The 15587-nt window shown below is 46.5% G+C and overlaps 1 protein-coding gene across 2 annotated transcripts in view; it reads left to right on the forward strand.

The window, feature by feature from the left end:
* The window catches only part of IGSF1 (immunoglobulin superfamily member 1), a 432586-nt gene extending 417620 nt beyond the window's left edge, over window positions 1-14966 (forward strand). Inside the window, exons 5-23 of one of the 2 annotated variants that reach the window (XM_082717676.1) lie at window positions 652-788; window positions 942-968; window positions 1381-1662; window positions 2034-2321; window positions 4187-4471; window positions 4701-4994; window positions 5463-5741; window positions 6091-6211; window positions 8098-8168; window positions 8264-8296; window positions 8682-8972; window positions 9271-9549; window positions 10164-10451; window positions 11346-11633; window positions 12140-12427; window positions 12621-12908; window positions 13023-13301; window positions 13688-13811; window positions 13966-14966. In XM_082717676.1, the coding sequence (XP_082573802.1) occupies window positions 652-788; window positions 942-968; window positions 1381-1662; window positions 2034-2321; window positions 4187-4471; window positions 4701-4994; window positions 5463-5741; window positions 6091-6211; window positions 8098-8168; window positions 8264-8296; window positions 8682-8972; window positions 9271-9549; window positions 10164-10451; window positions 11346-11633; window positions 12140-12427; window positions 12621-12908; window positions 13023-13301; window positions 13688-13811; window positions 13966-14101 (4078 nt within the window). In that variant the 3' untranslated portion in view covers window positions 14102-14966. Of the gene's footprint in view, window positions 1-651; window positions 789-941; window positions 969-1380; window positions 1663-2033; window positions 2322-4186; window positions 4472-4700; window positions 4995-5462; window positions 5742-6090; window positions 6212-8064; window positions 8169-8251; window positions 8297-8681; window positions 8973-9270; window positions 9550-10163; window positions 10452-11345; window positions 11634-12139; window positions 12428-12620; window positions 12909-13022; window positions 13302-13687; window positions 13812-13965 lie in introns of both variants that reach the window. The other variant, XM_082717677.1, reaches the window with a different exon arrangement.
* Window positions 14967-15587: the final 621 nt, after the last annotated feature.

The raw sequence follows: 15587 nt of genomic DNA on the forward strand, positions 1-15587 counted from the left end.
GCTCCAACATCTACTTGAGATGGGGGTTTTGAGCTTTGGGGGGTAAGAGTTAAGAATGAGAGTAACATTGCATCTGAGGCAATCCACAGAAGGGGAGGCCTGGGTGATGTGAGCTCAAAGGGATGAAGAAAGGTAAGAAAGGGGGTGTTTAAATACCAGTTTTAGAGAATAGACATTGGAGTTATTATATTAATGTCTGGTATTTAATCTTTTAACTTTGGACAAATTAAATATACCCCCTCTAATCCTCAGTTTTCTTGTCAGCAAAATGGGGATGGCAGGAAAGCCTCCTTTGCTAGGTTGTTGGAGGACACAGACCATATATATATATAAAATACAGGATCTGAAAAGATGACTCTACATCTCCCATCTCTCTCCGCCCAAGGGCTCCCCTCTGGCCTGGATTAGGTCACCCTCTGAGCCTCTGAGATTCCAGGGCTGTACAGACATTTCAACAGATCTGACATCTTAGATGCCAGCAAAGACCTTGCGTGCAAAGAGAAATAGGTGGAGAAAAGGGGCAAGGTAACCTTGTAGTACCTTTCATGCCTCTGAAGGAGTGGAAGGTAGGGTTGTCAAGTACTTTAGTGATCCAAACTAAACTTTGAGGGGCAGGACAAGTCTGCTGAGTAAAAACACCTCTGCATTTAGATTTCACCACCTGCTGAATGGCAAAGTCCTTCCAGACTTGAAGCGCACATTGAGCACCAGAGGCCCCATGACCCTGGACAGGCTGGGGAAACGTTCCGCCATGCTGTGGACATTCAGTGTCTTGCTCTTTTGCATTCGTGAGTACAAGGAAGCGGTGAGGGGCAGGTGACCCTGTCACAGGTACCCCTATGGTTGGGAACTTTGGGGAGGGAGAAAGAAGAGAGTATTGAGAATTGAGGGTTGGTGGGGTCAACATGGGGGCCCTTTTTAACCATTATCTCTCTTTTCAGGGCTGAGTCTGGGTATGGCATCAATAGGTAAGTGAATCCTGCCACCTCAGGTACCTTCCTTCCTGGAAGTTCCAAGACATCAGCTGCCTCCATGGCCCTGGATATAACTACCTTGAGACCACAAAGATAATTCCCAGATTGAGCTGGTTGGGGACCAGAACCCCTCACTTCATGACTTGGTTTCCCACAGAAAGTAAAAAACTTTGATTCAGGTGGAATGGAAGCCAGACTTGCACTGCATTCTCCAACTCACTTGAATCCCTCAAACAAATATCCTAGGGGCCCTATCCCACCCCCCACATAAGCAGACCCTCTTATTCCCAAGGGAAGACAAAAAGAAGAATCTGGGTCAGGGCTAATTTTAAGGGACATTGCAAGGCACGTTATGGGAGGGAGAGGGTTGGACTGCTCATATCTTTGTGATCTTTGGGTATGACAGTGGTGCAATCTCAACCGGAGCTATGGATAGAGACCAACTACCCCCAGGCCCCTTGGGAGAACATCACACTTTGGTGCAAAAGCCCCTCTTGGATTTCAAGCAAGTTTCTGCTGCTGAAGGATAAGACACAGATGACTTGGATCCGCCCTTCCTCCAAGACCTTCCAAGTTTCATTCCCTATAGGTGCCCTTACTAAATCCAATGCAGGTCTCTACAGGTGCTGCTACTGGAAGGAGACAGGCTGGTCAGAGCCCAGTAAAGTTTTAGAGTTGGAGGCACCAGGTAAGAAGACAGTAATAGATAATCAAGAATAAACTCCAGCTCCTGAAATTCAAATCTTCCCAGAGCAATATTTGTTTCATTCATTCATTCATTCATTCATTCATTCATTTACCTTAAATGCATGAATGCATACATGCAAGCATTCCACAGTTAGTAAGTGCCTACTCTCTATTGGCAATGCAGATGAGGATGCAGTCTCTGGAACAGATCTAGAGAGCAAGTTCTCAACATAGGGGAGACCCCAGATAGGGGGAAGGGTGGTAAATAAGGATTATTCAAAGAACTCTCATTTAAGTAGCTCTCTCCTCTCCTGCCCACCGAGCAGTGCTGTCCTTGCTCTACCTGAATTCCAGTTCATTCTCTCCTTCCAGGCCAGCTGCCCAAGCCCATCTTCTGGATCCAGGCTGAGACCTCCCCTCTTCCTGGATGTAATGTTCACATACTCTGCCATGGCTGGCTGCAGGATTTGGTGTTCATGCTGTTCAAAGAGGGATATGCAGAGCCCGTGGATTACCAAATCCCAACTGGGAGAGTGGCCATATTCTCCATTGCCAACATGACACCTGAAAGTGAAGGGGTTTACATGTGCCGCACTCATATCCAGATGCTCCCCACTCTGTGGTCAGAGCCGAGCAACCCCCTGAAGCTGATTGTTGCAGGTGGGTGTGGCTATGGCTGCTGGGGTCTGATGATTGTTGTCCCCGGAATCATGGCTGGATGAACCAGGGTTTCCGATTTTCCTTTCTTTAGCCAGGTCCTAGGCCCTGCAAGGCCTGTAAGCTAGAGTCATTTGATATTTTCCTGAGATGCAAATTAGAATCACACATGCTACCAGGCAGATGTGTAGAAGCCAATCACCTAGGCTCACTCAGGCTAGTGAGTGAGCCCAGTCAAAAGTCCAGCAGCTTCAGCTCGTCATAGCTCTGTTGTTCTCTACTTGTGGAATATCATGCTTTCATTCATTCATTTGACTAATATTTATTGAGCACTTACTATGTGCCAGGCACTGCCACTGCAGTCTTATAAACTGGTTTTTGCATTTTAAATGCATTTTATTGTATCTGTGATGATTATTTTTAAGCACAGAAAATAGAACTGTGCTAGTGTCAGTGGTAAACAAAAATTATAAAAAGTGATAGCTCGTATTTTAGAAATGGCTTTATACAAATTACTTTAGTCTTGTGTATGTAGAATGAGTAAGACAGTATCAAGATCTAGACACAGCAGAAATCTCCCCAAAATGTTCAAATGCCAGAGACACACTCCCACCCCAGTTTGCCCACGCTGTGGCCTGGATCCTTTAGAAATTTGCTTTAGTTCCTCCATCAGTCTAAATAGGTGCCACAGGAGATAACCTGGACTTAGAAGCAGTAATCTTGGTTTCTAGTTCCATCTCTGATACCTCTTTCCTGTGTGATCTTAAGCAAGTCACTTCACCTCTCTGTGCTTCGGTTCCCCCCACCACTCTAAAATGGGATAACAGTATCTATACAACCTACTGTATGATGCCTCTCTGTGCCTCAGTTTCCTGATGTACAAAATTGATATAATAATAATAATGCCTACCTCACAGGGTTGTTGTGAGGATTTGCCTAAATATAATATATGTACAGTGCCTGGCATATACATTCTCAATAAATTCTAGATATTAATTTTATTAGTATAGCTTTTTATTGAGGATTGAATAACAAAAACTGTTTGAACAGTGTGTATGGATGTTTGTTGTATGAATGTCCTTCCTGAGTAGATTCCACTAACATACACTTTTGTGGTTAACTATTCACTGATATCCCTCACTTTGCTGAGAGGGACTGTGTCTTCTTTACTTGTACATCCTTAGACCTACATGATGCCTGACACATCCTAAATGCTCAGCGAGCGTATGACAGGGCTGTTCTTTCCAATAACAGATTGGTGGGTCTACCTGGGATTGCAGTGGGTAAGAAGGAATCGTATGAGAATAACTTTCGCCCTCTATTTTGTAGTATGATCCCCTTGGGGGAACAATACATGGAAAAGAAGGTGTGACCCCACTGACAGAGATTTCTTTGGGTCAAAGACTTATTGGCCGATCCTTCATTGGCTTCTTCCAATCTCATGTTGGAAGCAGAGTCTTATGGGGCTTTAATGTGTTCAAAGGGCATTTTTATTTCTGCAGTGATATTCATGCTCTACAAAGATGAAATCAAAGTCATTTTCAGAAGATCGATTTCTTGGGTGGTTGGAAGAAGTACATTTGGCATTTCAGGAACCTAAAGATACAGGCAATTACAAATGTAGATAATCCACTGAGACACAGCATTATACATAGTTAGAACTTAGTGGAGCTGATAAAGTTTGGTGAGAGGAGAGGACATGCCCTTGATTATCTCCTAGAAGAGGCTAAGTTTCAAGGAAGGGGGAGGGAGTAGGGGCTAAAGTTCAGCTGCCATTACTTGTCTTTAGAAAAAACTAGGAAAATAAAACTAAGAGATAATAGGGAAGAATCATCCTATCTCTAATTCAGGGTCTCTTCCCTTTCTAGGACTCTATCCCAAACCAACTCTGACAGCGTATCCTGGGCCCATTATGGCACCTGGAGAAAGCCTGAAGCTCAGATGTCAGGGGCCTATCTATGGAATGACCTTTGCTCTAATAAGGCTCGAAGACTTGGAGAAATCCTTTTACCGCAAAAGGCCAATAAAAAATGAGGCATACTTCTTCTTCCGGGCTTTGAAAATCCATGATGCTGGACATTACTTCTGTTTTTACTATGATGGGTCATACAGGGGTTCACTTCTCAGTGATATCCTGAAAATCTGGGTGACTGGTAAGAGAGGGGAATGCCAGGAGACCTATGTTAGGGGCTAAAGATATACAACGTCTGGGCCACGTGGAGAACGTGATCATGCAGCCAGGGCTAACAGTGGGAATGGGAGCAGAATTTGTACAACTGGGCTTAGGATAGGATTTTCCAAGGGTGTACTGAAGGAAGAGAACCCTTAGTGGTGAAAGGGGAGTCAGACCACTAGCCCTTTATATTTTTGGTCTCATCCTAGACACTTTCCCCAAGACCTGGCTACTTGCTCAGCCCAGTCCTGTGGTCCAGATGGGTCAGAACGTGAGCCTGTGGTGTCGAGGGCCAGTGAATGGAGTGGGGCTTGCACTCTATAAGAAAGGAGAAGACAAACCACTTCAGCTCTTGGATACCATCAACACTGATGACAACGGGTCATTCTTCCTCCATAATGTGACCTATAGTGATGCTGGCGTCTATAGCTGCCACTATCTCCTCTCCTGGAAGACCTCCATCAGGATGACCTCACACAACACTGTGGAGCTCGTGGTTGTAGGCAAGTGCTAACAAATGTCATTTGTATTTATCATCATTACAGTGTTCTAAGAAGGATCTAGCAGACTTGTACTCTTTTGGAGTTATGAGTCAAGGAAAAATACACTAGGAGGTTGGTGCAGAATTTTTTCCAAAAACTTTGCCTATCTTCTCTCCCAGGATTGTTACTCAAGGCTGACATCTTGGCATGGCTTAGGCTCATTGTGCCCCCTGGAAATGTTACTTTCCTTCTGGCCAGGGAGAACTTGTAGGTATGAGGTCTCCCTGATAGAAGGTAGAAACCCAAGAATCTTTCGAGTACTGAGGAGTGAGCCAAGAGGTTCTAAAGCATGGTCAAATTTTGAGACCACTGATTTAGTAGAAGTGGAAAGACAGGAAAGATCAAATAGGAAGGTGAGAAGCTTGTTGGGGGAAGTGGTACTGAGTTCAAGGTCACTTATTCTAACTCTGATTTCTGGATTGCTTGCAGATAAGTCCCCCAAACCCTCTCTGTCAGCCTGGCCCAGCACCATGTTCAAGCTAGGAAAGGTCATTACCCTTCAGTGCCAAGTACCTCATCCAGTACTTGAATTTTCTCTGGAATGGGAAGAAAGAGCAACATTCCAAAAATTCTCAGTGGATAGAGACTTCATCATCAGTAATGCTGAAGGAAAAGGCACAGGGACGTACATTTGCAGCTATCACATAGAGGCTCACCCCAACATCTGGCCAGATCTCAGTGAACCTCTGAAGCTGATGGGGCCAGCAGGTGAGAGGACAACTCTTCCTAGGGTTGCCCTTCCATGGCTTTGGTCATGATACCCCAGGGATCATGAAACAGTGCCCAGAAAGCTATGGAAAGGGGAGTCAGGGGCATGTAAATCAGGGCTCTTGGGTTTGGACACACTTCCCCTGGGGTGGTCTCATAATCACTCAAAGGCATTGAGCAGGACACTTTCAAAACTTCCATTCTTCATGAAAAATAAAGCCACACTGTCTCATCTTTCCTTCGCCTTCAGTAACCAGCTCCTCCTCCCTCCTCCTCACCCCAATCCCAAATGTGTTCACCTCCCCTTTTCCCTATCGAGACACCTGCTCCTGGTCTTTTCTGGCCACAGGCTTTCTCACATGGAATTATGTTCTGAATGAAGCTATCAGGTTGTCCCTAATCATACAGCTTGTTGCCTTGCTGTTGGTAGTGCTGTGGATAAGGTGGAAGTGTCGGAGACTCAGAATCAGGTAACTGTCTTGTCCTAGCCCCCTGTTCTTCAGTCTAGCTGAGTCCAGGCTCCCCAGAGACTCAGAATGAGTCATACCCCAGTTGAGATAAGCCACAGGGTCATACTCTTTGTATCCCCCACCTTCTGGGCTTAAGAAACAAGACTTTCTCATCCCAGCTGTTCCTCTTTCACCTCACAGAGAAGTCAGCACCCAAGCCAGAAGATAGAGAAGCATTGTTTTTAGAGGGAAAGGCAATCAGAACTTCATTCACTGATCCCCTGTCCCTCTACCCTCACCCAGGAGAGTGTCCCAGTCTCCCTCCCGAATCACCCTGTCTCCCAAATGAACTTAGTCTGAACTTCCTCTCTTGTAAAAAGCCAAACTGTCTCCCTGGGTATTATCTAACTTCCATCCCAACTTTTCACCCTTACCCCTAGCTTTCAAGGGCTAGAGAGCATCATGGTCCATCCTAATCTCCACAGAAACCAGTCTCTCTGCCACTCAGGCCTCCCACCATCTGTGCAGAGCATCCTGAGAATATAATCCTAACCTGGATGGGCATCTGATGAGGCAGTAGATTGGTCCAGGGAATCAAACTACTTTCTCTGAACTACAAAATGGTGAACCAAACAGGTCATCCTGCCATTTCCTTTGATCCTTTGGTGTCCTCTGGGCCATCCCCCTCCTTCCTTGATCCCCATGGCCTGTGCTCAGGCGATTCTGCCTGACAAAAGGAAGGGAAATGACAGCTACTAGGTTGGTGGGGACCTCAGTCCCTGAAGGCCTTACTTACTACCCCCCAAACTTCTGCACCTGGCTGTAGCCCCCTCACCATGATCATGGACCTTTTTGTGTCTGGAACTATTCAATATGCAATGGATGGTGATTGTCATGGTGTGTGTTTGTGTTTCCCACCAGGATTTGAGGGACAGAAGGCTTGGGTAATTAGAAGGGAGTCCCCTAAATCTTCTGCAAAACCCACCACCCTTTGCATTTTCAAAAAGTCTCAGTGGGGGGCCAGGCTTAGTTGTCCTCAGACTCAAAGATCCTGAATTCTGCACCTTGGGGTAACCTCCAAGCCAGAGGTCAGAAAACAAATGTACCTTCAAGTGCCCCACCTCAGCTCAGGACCATTGCATCAAAGAATGAGCTTAGGAAACAGATTTCAGAGAAAGCAGCTTGAAAAGCATGTTTTCCTGACTGGGAAGGAGGGTCAGTGTTTTCTAAGTACAAATTGCCAAATGGATTTTGGCTTAATATCATCTAGTTCTACAGGACCCATAATCCAAAGCTGCTGCACATTGCTAGTCATAATCTGGGTGGGGGTAGAGAGATCCCACTCTCTGACAAGCTTAGCTCAGCACTGACAATCTTCGGGTAATTCACTGCGGCTGCCTAGGCAACCCTTCCATAACAAAGGCAGGTGAGGCAGGTCGGTCTGAGGACCAATACTGCCGTAATAAAAACTGCTTCCAAACTTAAACTTGATGACGGAGAAACACCCAAGATTTTTTCCTCCACCCCCACACCCACCACCCAGAGCTGCCGATCACTCTGAGCTCCAGAGGTTCTGAGAGCTGGAGTTACAAAAGCATTTTCACATCTGACAACTCAATTCCAGCAACAGCCTAATCAGGGGCCATGGGGAGCTGACATCTGATATAGGCTGAGGAGGGGGAAGGGGGCGGGGGGCACGTGGGTCATGAAAGAGCAAGAGGTTTGTAGGTGGTGAGGCCCTCAAAAGGAAAAGTCATCGATGTCAGAAAAGATTAGATCCCATTATCCTGCCCAAATCCAATCCCTATTGGGTGGTGAGTAAGCCAATGACATAAATTGCCGCCCCCTTCTCTCCGCCCTCCCCCTAACCCCAGCAGCTCCTCTCATCTCTTTTCTGGTCTCACTAGAGGAGCCTGGTTGCTGGGAACAGCTCAAGGGGTCACCATGCTCTTCATAGTCACAGCCCTTCTCTGCTGTGGTGAGTACAAGGGGGTGGGGAAGGGGCCTGGGCAGAAGGCCGGGTGAAGTCCCGTGGGGGAGGGGGCAGAGCCCTGGCAGCAGTTTCTTTTGCAGGACTTTGCAATGGGGTATTGACAGAAGAGACTGGTGAGTTTTTCCTGCTCCAGACTGGGACATTCCTTCCTGGAGATCCGAAATAACTACAGAGTGTCAGTGTCAGTGGCCAGGGAGTGACTGGTTGGGAGGGACGGACAGCCAGGAAGGGGCACTTGCTAAAGCTGCTGGCAAAATTCAGCCTCCAACTCTGCTTTTCTGCCTGCAAAATTTCCCCCAAGCTTCTGCACTTTTCTGAGGCTCAGCGGAGACATAAGCTTCCCCTTTCCCCAGCACCTATAGAAGGAAGGAAAGAGTTTGGGTTTGTGTTGAAAGGGGAGGTGGGCACTGTGATCTATCTGGCTAGGGGGTTCAAGGGCAAAGAAGGGGGGAGGGGAGGGAGGAGGGATGATGGCTTCATTAACTCTGCTGTTTCTAGAAATAATCATGCCAACCCCTAAGCCTGAGCTTTGGGCAGAGACCAACTTCCCTTTTGCCCCATGGAAGAACTTAACCCTCTGGTGCAGAAGCCCTTCTGGCTCAACTAAGGAGTTTGTGTTGCTGAAGGACGGGACCGGGTGGATTGCGACTCGCCCGGCCTCAGAACAGGTCCGGGCTGCCTTCCCCCTTGGCGCCCTGACCCAGAGCCACACTGGGAGTTACCACTGTCATTCGTGGGAGGAGATGGCTGTGTCGGAGCCCAGTGAGGCACTTGAGCTGGTGGGGACAGGTAAGAAAGGGCAGAGGTTCCTCTCGGGGTGCCCCTCAGTGCCCTGTGACTTCAAAAGTGTTCCTAAGGGTGGGGGAATGCACAGCAACCTGGAGCCCACCGGACTTGTGCTGCAAGTAGGAGAGAAGGGGCCCTGAAGTGGGGGCGGGGGGTGGGGAAGAGAGTGAAAGGGGGCTAATAGGATGAGCCAAAGGCCAGGCCAGGATGAATTTCTTTTTTCCTGACCAAGTGACTCCAAGTGTCTCCTCTAGGCACCTCCAAACTTCTGCCTCCTTTTCCACCCCATTTTGTTTTCCAGACATCCTCCCCAAACCTGTCATGTCTGCTTCCCCCCCAGTCCGGGGCCAGAAACTGCAAATCCGGTGCAAAGGATGGCTGGCAGGCATGGAGTTTGTTCTGTATAAGGAGGGAGTGCAGGAACCTGTCCAGCAACTTGGTGCCGTTGGGAGAGAAGCCTTCTTTACAATCCAAAGAATGGAGGATAAAGACCAAGGCAATTACAGCTGCCGTACCCACACTGAAAAGCGCCCCTTCAAGTGGTCTGAGCCCAGTGAGCTCCTAGAGCTTGTCATAAAAGGTAGAGCTGAAAAGGGTGCGTGAGGGGGTGGGGGGAAAGCAAAGCTCTGGGTCAGATACTCCTCTCCCCACAGCAAACTTTGCTGCTGGTCCTAGGAGCCTGTGTCCAATCTTAGAGCCAGGCAGGCGTGGCGCTGGGAGTGCCAGGGCCTCTGGCTGCACGATATTAATAGCCATAATCGTTATTAATAGCTGGGGTTTGTGGAGGGTGATTTAATTTTTCTAATTATTTTCATATCAATTATCTCATTGAGATATAGGCCAAATATTCCAGGGAGGCAAAGCAAGTACCATTTCCCTTTCTTGCCCAAATGGGCAAACTGAGCCTCAGGGGACCAGCAGAACCCTCATGACAGTTCACTGTTTGAACCAGCCTCTATTGCCTGCCCTGATGACAGGGAGGATTCGGCTGGAGGAGGTGAGGGGTGGGGGCGGGGGGGCAGGAGTCCCTGGGAAAAGTCCATCTACAAAGTGGATTTGCCTTGATTTTTAAATGCACCTACTTCTGAATGTAATGTAGAAAACAAAGCAGCTTCCAGGAACCAATACTTGCTATATTAGCTATCTTTTTTATTAATTCAGTTTCGTGTCATGTTTTTGTTTTTTGCCTTCTAGAAATGTACCCCAAGCCCTTCTTCAAGACATGGGCCAGCCCTGTGGTCACTCCTGGTGCCCGAGTGACTTTCAATTGCTCCACTCCCCAGCAGCACATGAGCTTTATTCTTTACAAAGATGGAAGTGAAATAGCATCCAGTGACAAGTCTTGGGCAAGTCCAGGGGCCAGTGAAGCTCACTTTCTGATCATTTCTGTGGGCACTGGTGACGGAGGGAATTACAGCTGCCGCTATTATGACTTCGCTATCTGGTCTGAGCCCAGTGACCCTGTGGAGCTCGTGGTGACAGGTCAGGAGTGGGGAAACACAGACGGAGACAGGATTGACCCTGGGACAGGGGGTGGAAGGGCTGTCAGTGGGAGAGGAAAGGTGCTCCTTCTAAAAGTCAGCAGGTTAGAGCACAGGACTCTGTGAGCACAGGGTCATGAGTTTAAGCCACACATTGGGTATGGAGCCTACTCAAACAAACAAACAAACAAACAAATAAATAAAAATAAAATTCACCAAGAAAATGCTTAGGAAAATGCCTGGCACATGGGAAAGAGTCCACGAAAGGCAGCAGATTCTCTTATTACTAATACAGAGAGAAGGGACAAAGGAAGGGGAGAGACAAGTAATTCACTTCTAGGGAAAGAAGTGAGGCATATGGGGGTGTCCAATCCCCAATGCCAAGCTCACATGCCCTATATCTGAAATCTTTTGGTGGCTTGGCCTTAAGCTTTAGGCTCAATGTTCACTTTTTCTTTAACTGGGTTGTCAGAGATTGGCGGGCTGGATGGCCCTCAGAGAAAGGGCAAAGACCTTGAAATGACAGCTGCATATTATGCAGCCATTACAAATGATAGTTTTCAAAGGCTGATTAACGTCATAGGAAAATGTTTACTACATAAAGTTAAGTGAAAAATATTAAACTACACAACCGTGCATACATTGGGACCCTAATTATGTAAATAGTTACAGCTACAATGACATGGTCACATAGAGAAAAAAATGAAAAAGAGATATGGAGACATGTATAAAGAATGGTTATCTATGAGTGGTAAAATTGTATTTCTTTAGGTTTTTTTCTGTATTTTTAAAGTTGCAAAATATACACATACTGTTTGTTACAATAATGCTAAAAAAGTAATCTGCAGAAAGTGGAGGGCAGGCTTCTCTCATGTTGTGATCTCTTGAATTTCAGAATTCTACCCCAAACCCACTCTTCTGGCACAGCCAGGTCCTGTGGTGCTTCCTGGGAAGAATGTGACCCTGCGCTGCCAAGGGGCTTTCCAAGGCATGAGGTTTGCCCTCTTGCAGGAGGGAACCCGTGTTCCCTTACAGTTCCAGAGCACTTCTGGGAACTCAGCTGACTTTCTGCTCCATGCTGTTGGAACAGAGGACTCTGGGAACTACAGTTGTGTCTACTACGAGACAACCATGTCAAATAGGGGATCATATCTCAGCAAGCCTATTATGATCTGGGTGACTGGTAAGAACAGACAAGATGTATTTGAGAAATAAAACTGATAAACATACGGGAAGGGAAAAATAAAAAAAAAAGAGAGGGAAGCAAACCATAAGAGACTCTAAAGGACAGAGAACAAATTGAGGGTTGATGGAGGGAGGTGGATTGAGGGTGGGCTAAATGGGTGATGGGTATTAAGTAGGACACCTCTTATGATGCACACTGGGTGTTACATGTAAGTGATGAATTGTAAATTCTCCTGAAGCCAGTATTATACTATATTTAACTAACTAGAATTTAAGTAAAAATTTAAGAAAGAAAAAATAATAAACTAACTAATGATATGGGGAAAAAAAGAACAGACAAGTTATGAGACGGGGACAGAGACACCTGGAGTAGGGGTTAGGAAGTGTAGAAGGCTAGGCCAGACCATGGAGGGGGGAACTATTGTATCCAGAAGGAGAAAGATGAAGGGTTAATGCAGCGAGTGGTAAGTAACTTTACTCACTACATCTTTGGTCTTTTTTTAGACACATTTCCCAAGCCATTGTTGTTTGCTGAACCCAGTTCTGTGGTTCCTGTGGGGCAGAATGTTACTCTCTGGTGCCAGGGGCCAGTCCATGGAGTAGGGTACATTCTACAAAAAGAAAGAGAAACCCCTTCAGTACAGCTCTGGGGATCCACCAGTAATGATGGGGCATTTCCCATCACCAATATATCTGGTGCTAACACAGGGCGTTACAGCTGCTGCTACCACCCTGACTGGACCAGCTCTATCAAGATACAGCCTAGCAACACTTTGGAACTCATAGTCACAGGTAAGGCGATGGTGCTCTAGAGCAGGCATGAGAGCATAGAGAAGAGAATGGATTGCAAGAGGGCTCACGGAAATAGTTTTCGAAGAGGTCAAGGAGAGGCAAGCAATAGTGTCTCCTATTTATTGAACAGACTCTGGGAGTGGCACACTGGAAAGTGGCCTCTTCTCTCTGACCAGAAGTTAATTTCTTCTAGGTTTGCTCCCTAAACCCAGCCTCTTAGCCCAGCCCGGACCCATTGTGGCCCCTGGAGAAAATATGACTTTTCGATGCCAAGGGGAACTGCCAGACTCAACATTTGTCCTGTTGAAGGAGGGCATTCAAGATCCTTTGGAGCAACGGAGCCCAATTGGGTACAGGGCTGACTTCTGGATGCCAGCTGTGAGAGGTGACGATTCTGGGGTCTATAGCTGTGTTTATTATTTGGACTCTGCTCCCTTTGCGGCCTCTAATCGCAGTGACTTCCTGGAGATCTGGGTGACTGGTAAGGTCCTGGAGACCTCAGTAATAATCTAGATTTTGTAATTTTGAAGTAATTATCCCTAAGAAGGTTCAAAACCACTTTTTAACTCTGGTTGGTTGTCCTGATTGGTTTCAGATAAACCCCCTAAGCCTTTGCTGTCAGCCTGGCCCAGCACCATCTTCAAATTGGGGAAGGACATCACCCTTCAGTGTCGAGGACCCCTGCCCGGTGTTGAATTTGTCCTAGAACATGATGGAGAAGAAGCACCTCAGCAGTTCTCAGAGGATGGGGACTTCGTCATCAGCAACACAGAAGGAAAAGGCATTGGCAACTACAGCTGCAGCTACCGCCTCCAGGCCTACCCTGATATCTGGTCAGAGCCTAGCGATGCCCTGGAGCTGGTGGGGGCTGCAGGTGAGAGGATAGTCCTTCCATGGCCCTGGCACGACCCTCCTGGGATCCCAGTGATAGTGTGGATGGTGACCATCAAAGATGGAAGAGGGAGGATTTGGAGTCTGATACTTCAAGTGTGGTCATCTTTCTTCTAAGGATGGTGAGGCGGTAGACCTCAGATCCACCCAGAGATACAAGCAGGCCTCTACTTTCAAGGCCTCTTCCACCCCCAAAAGGAGGGCAGTGTCTGCCTCAGCATAAGCATGTGCTCTAATCAACCCCTCTGCATTCTCAACGTGGCTCCAAGGGAAGCCTGGAGAAGGCCAGATGAGGGGGCAACAAGAGATCAGGGGAACATATATGTGCTAATCTCCATGGCCTTGGTTTCTGCCCTTTTGTCATCACAGGCCCTGCTGCTCAGGAGTGCACTGTGGGGAACATTGTCCGAAGTAGTCTGATTGTGGTGGTAGTTGTAGCTTTGGGGGTGGTGCTAGCCATAGAGTGGAAGAAGTGGCCTCGACTCCGAACCAGGTAAATGCCTCATGTCAGCCTCCTTCTATAAACCCAGGGCTGGTGGAAAAACAATGATCTGAATGCTCCTCAAATATCTGAGCCCCATAACACAACCTGTTTTCAGATTGATGATTTTGGATCCTCCCTTAGTTATGTCTTTTTCTCCACACAGGGACTCAGAGACAGATGGAAGAGACCAGACCATAGCCCTGGAAGAGTGTAATCAAGAAGGAGAACCAGGCACCAGCACCAGCTCTCCCTCATCAGGCTCTCAGGGAACCTCAGTGGAACTACCAGTCCCAATATAATAGTCTCCTCCTTTACAAGAGCTTTCCTCTCCTCTCTTTTATCCTCAGAGACCTGCAAATCCAACTGGTTATACTGGGAGTCAACCCCATCTACTGCTCTTTGGCCACTAAGCATCTGAGCTGGGTCAAGGGGATTCTGGGAGTTGAGAGCTCTACCAGGATGAGATGTTTCCTGAAGAGAGATTCCCCACCCCTATAACTCCTCACTGTACTGATTTACTGGTGCATGAAATTCTGTTAAAAATGTGTTCTGAATTAAAAAGTATTCACTATTTAACTGCAAAAACTATAAGTGGTTTTTCCATGGGTGTGTTGTTCACTTATAGCTTGGAGATGTTATATTGGAGCTGACCTCCATGGCAGAATAAGAGAGCATGGGCTGCTAGCACAAAGGAAGGAGTTTAAGGATGGGGTGGGGGAGGAGGGGAGGCTCCAAAAGAGTACTTCCCAATTTGGTTTGAGACACGGTTCAGTGAAGAGAATGTCCTTTTGTCCTTCAATCTCACAGATGGATGGATGGATGGATGGATGGACAGCAATATTCCCTCCAAGTTTAGCCCAAGGAGGGCAAACATTGAAAGTGTATCATTGAACACTACACCAAAAGCTAATGATGTACTATATGTTGGCTAATTGAATTTAAATAAAATAAAATAAATAAAGTAAAATAAAAAGAAAGAATATCCTTTTCACTGTGTTAATTCTAGGTCCATAATATGCCTGCTTTCAAACATTAGGATTAGCCCCTCTGCAGAACTTTGAAATTGATGAAGTGTGCTTTGTGGCCCTTACCTAACAATCATGGAGTGTACGTTAATTCACTCTTAAGTGTCAATGATTAATAAAAGCTGAATATTTTGCCATTCCCTGAAGAGACTTTTATTTTTCTGAAAGAATGGGCCTCTGGTAGTGGGATCTCAGAGAGTGAGTAAGCAAGTGAGTTGGTTGAAGTGGTTTGTTTGGAGCAGGAAGGGTGGGGGGTACATGCTCCCAGGACTCCAGATGGATACCAGCTTGCATTCTGAACCCCTGATCTTCTTCCCTGGATCAACATATCATTTGCTCTATGGGTGGCAGTTCAGTACACATCAGGGGGATTGGATTAGGGAAGGGGGCTTACCTAGTTCCTCAAACCTGTTCTTGACCTACAAATCCTAGAGGAGGTCATGATTCCTCAAACCTAACCCTTAAAGTTCCTTACCTCCTAACACTGTTTAATTCTAAGATAACACAGTTCAGGAGAGCAATGCACAGAGGTGCTGCACACAGTGAGTTTTTTTTTAATCCCAGTTTACAATAAAATTTTATTGTAAAATAAAATTTTACATTAAGGAGCTTATTTACCCAGCAACTTAATGGGGAAAAAATGCATCTCATTTCCCTTAATCCTTACAGAATGAAACACTGAATACGATAGACTAATTTGTATTAAGCTCTTTGGAATGTAGAAGTACAAAGTTTCACTCTGATTTCCATCTGATGAGAT

This window comes from Mustela nivalis, assembly GCF_964662115.1.
Source record: "Mustela nivalis genome assembly, chromosome: X".
NCBI lineage: Eukaryota > Metazoa > Chordata > Mammalia > Carnivora > Mustelidae > Mustela > Mustela nivalis.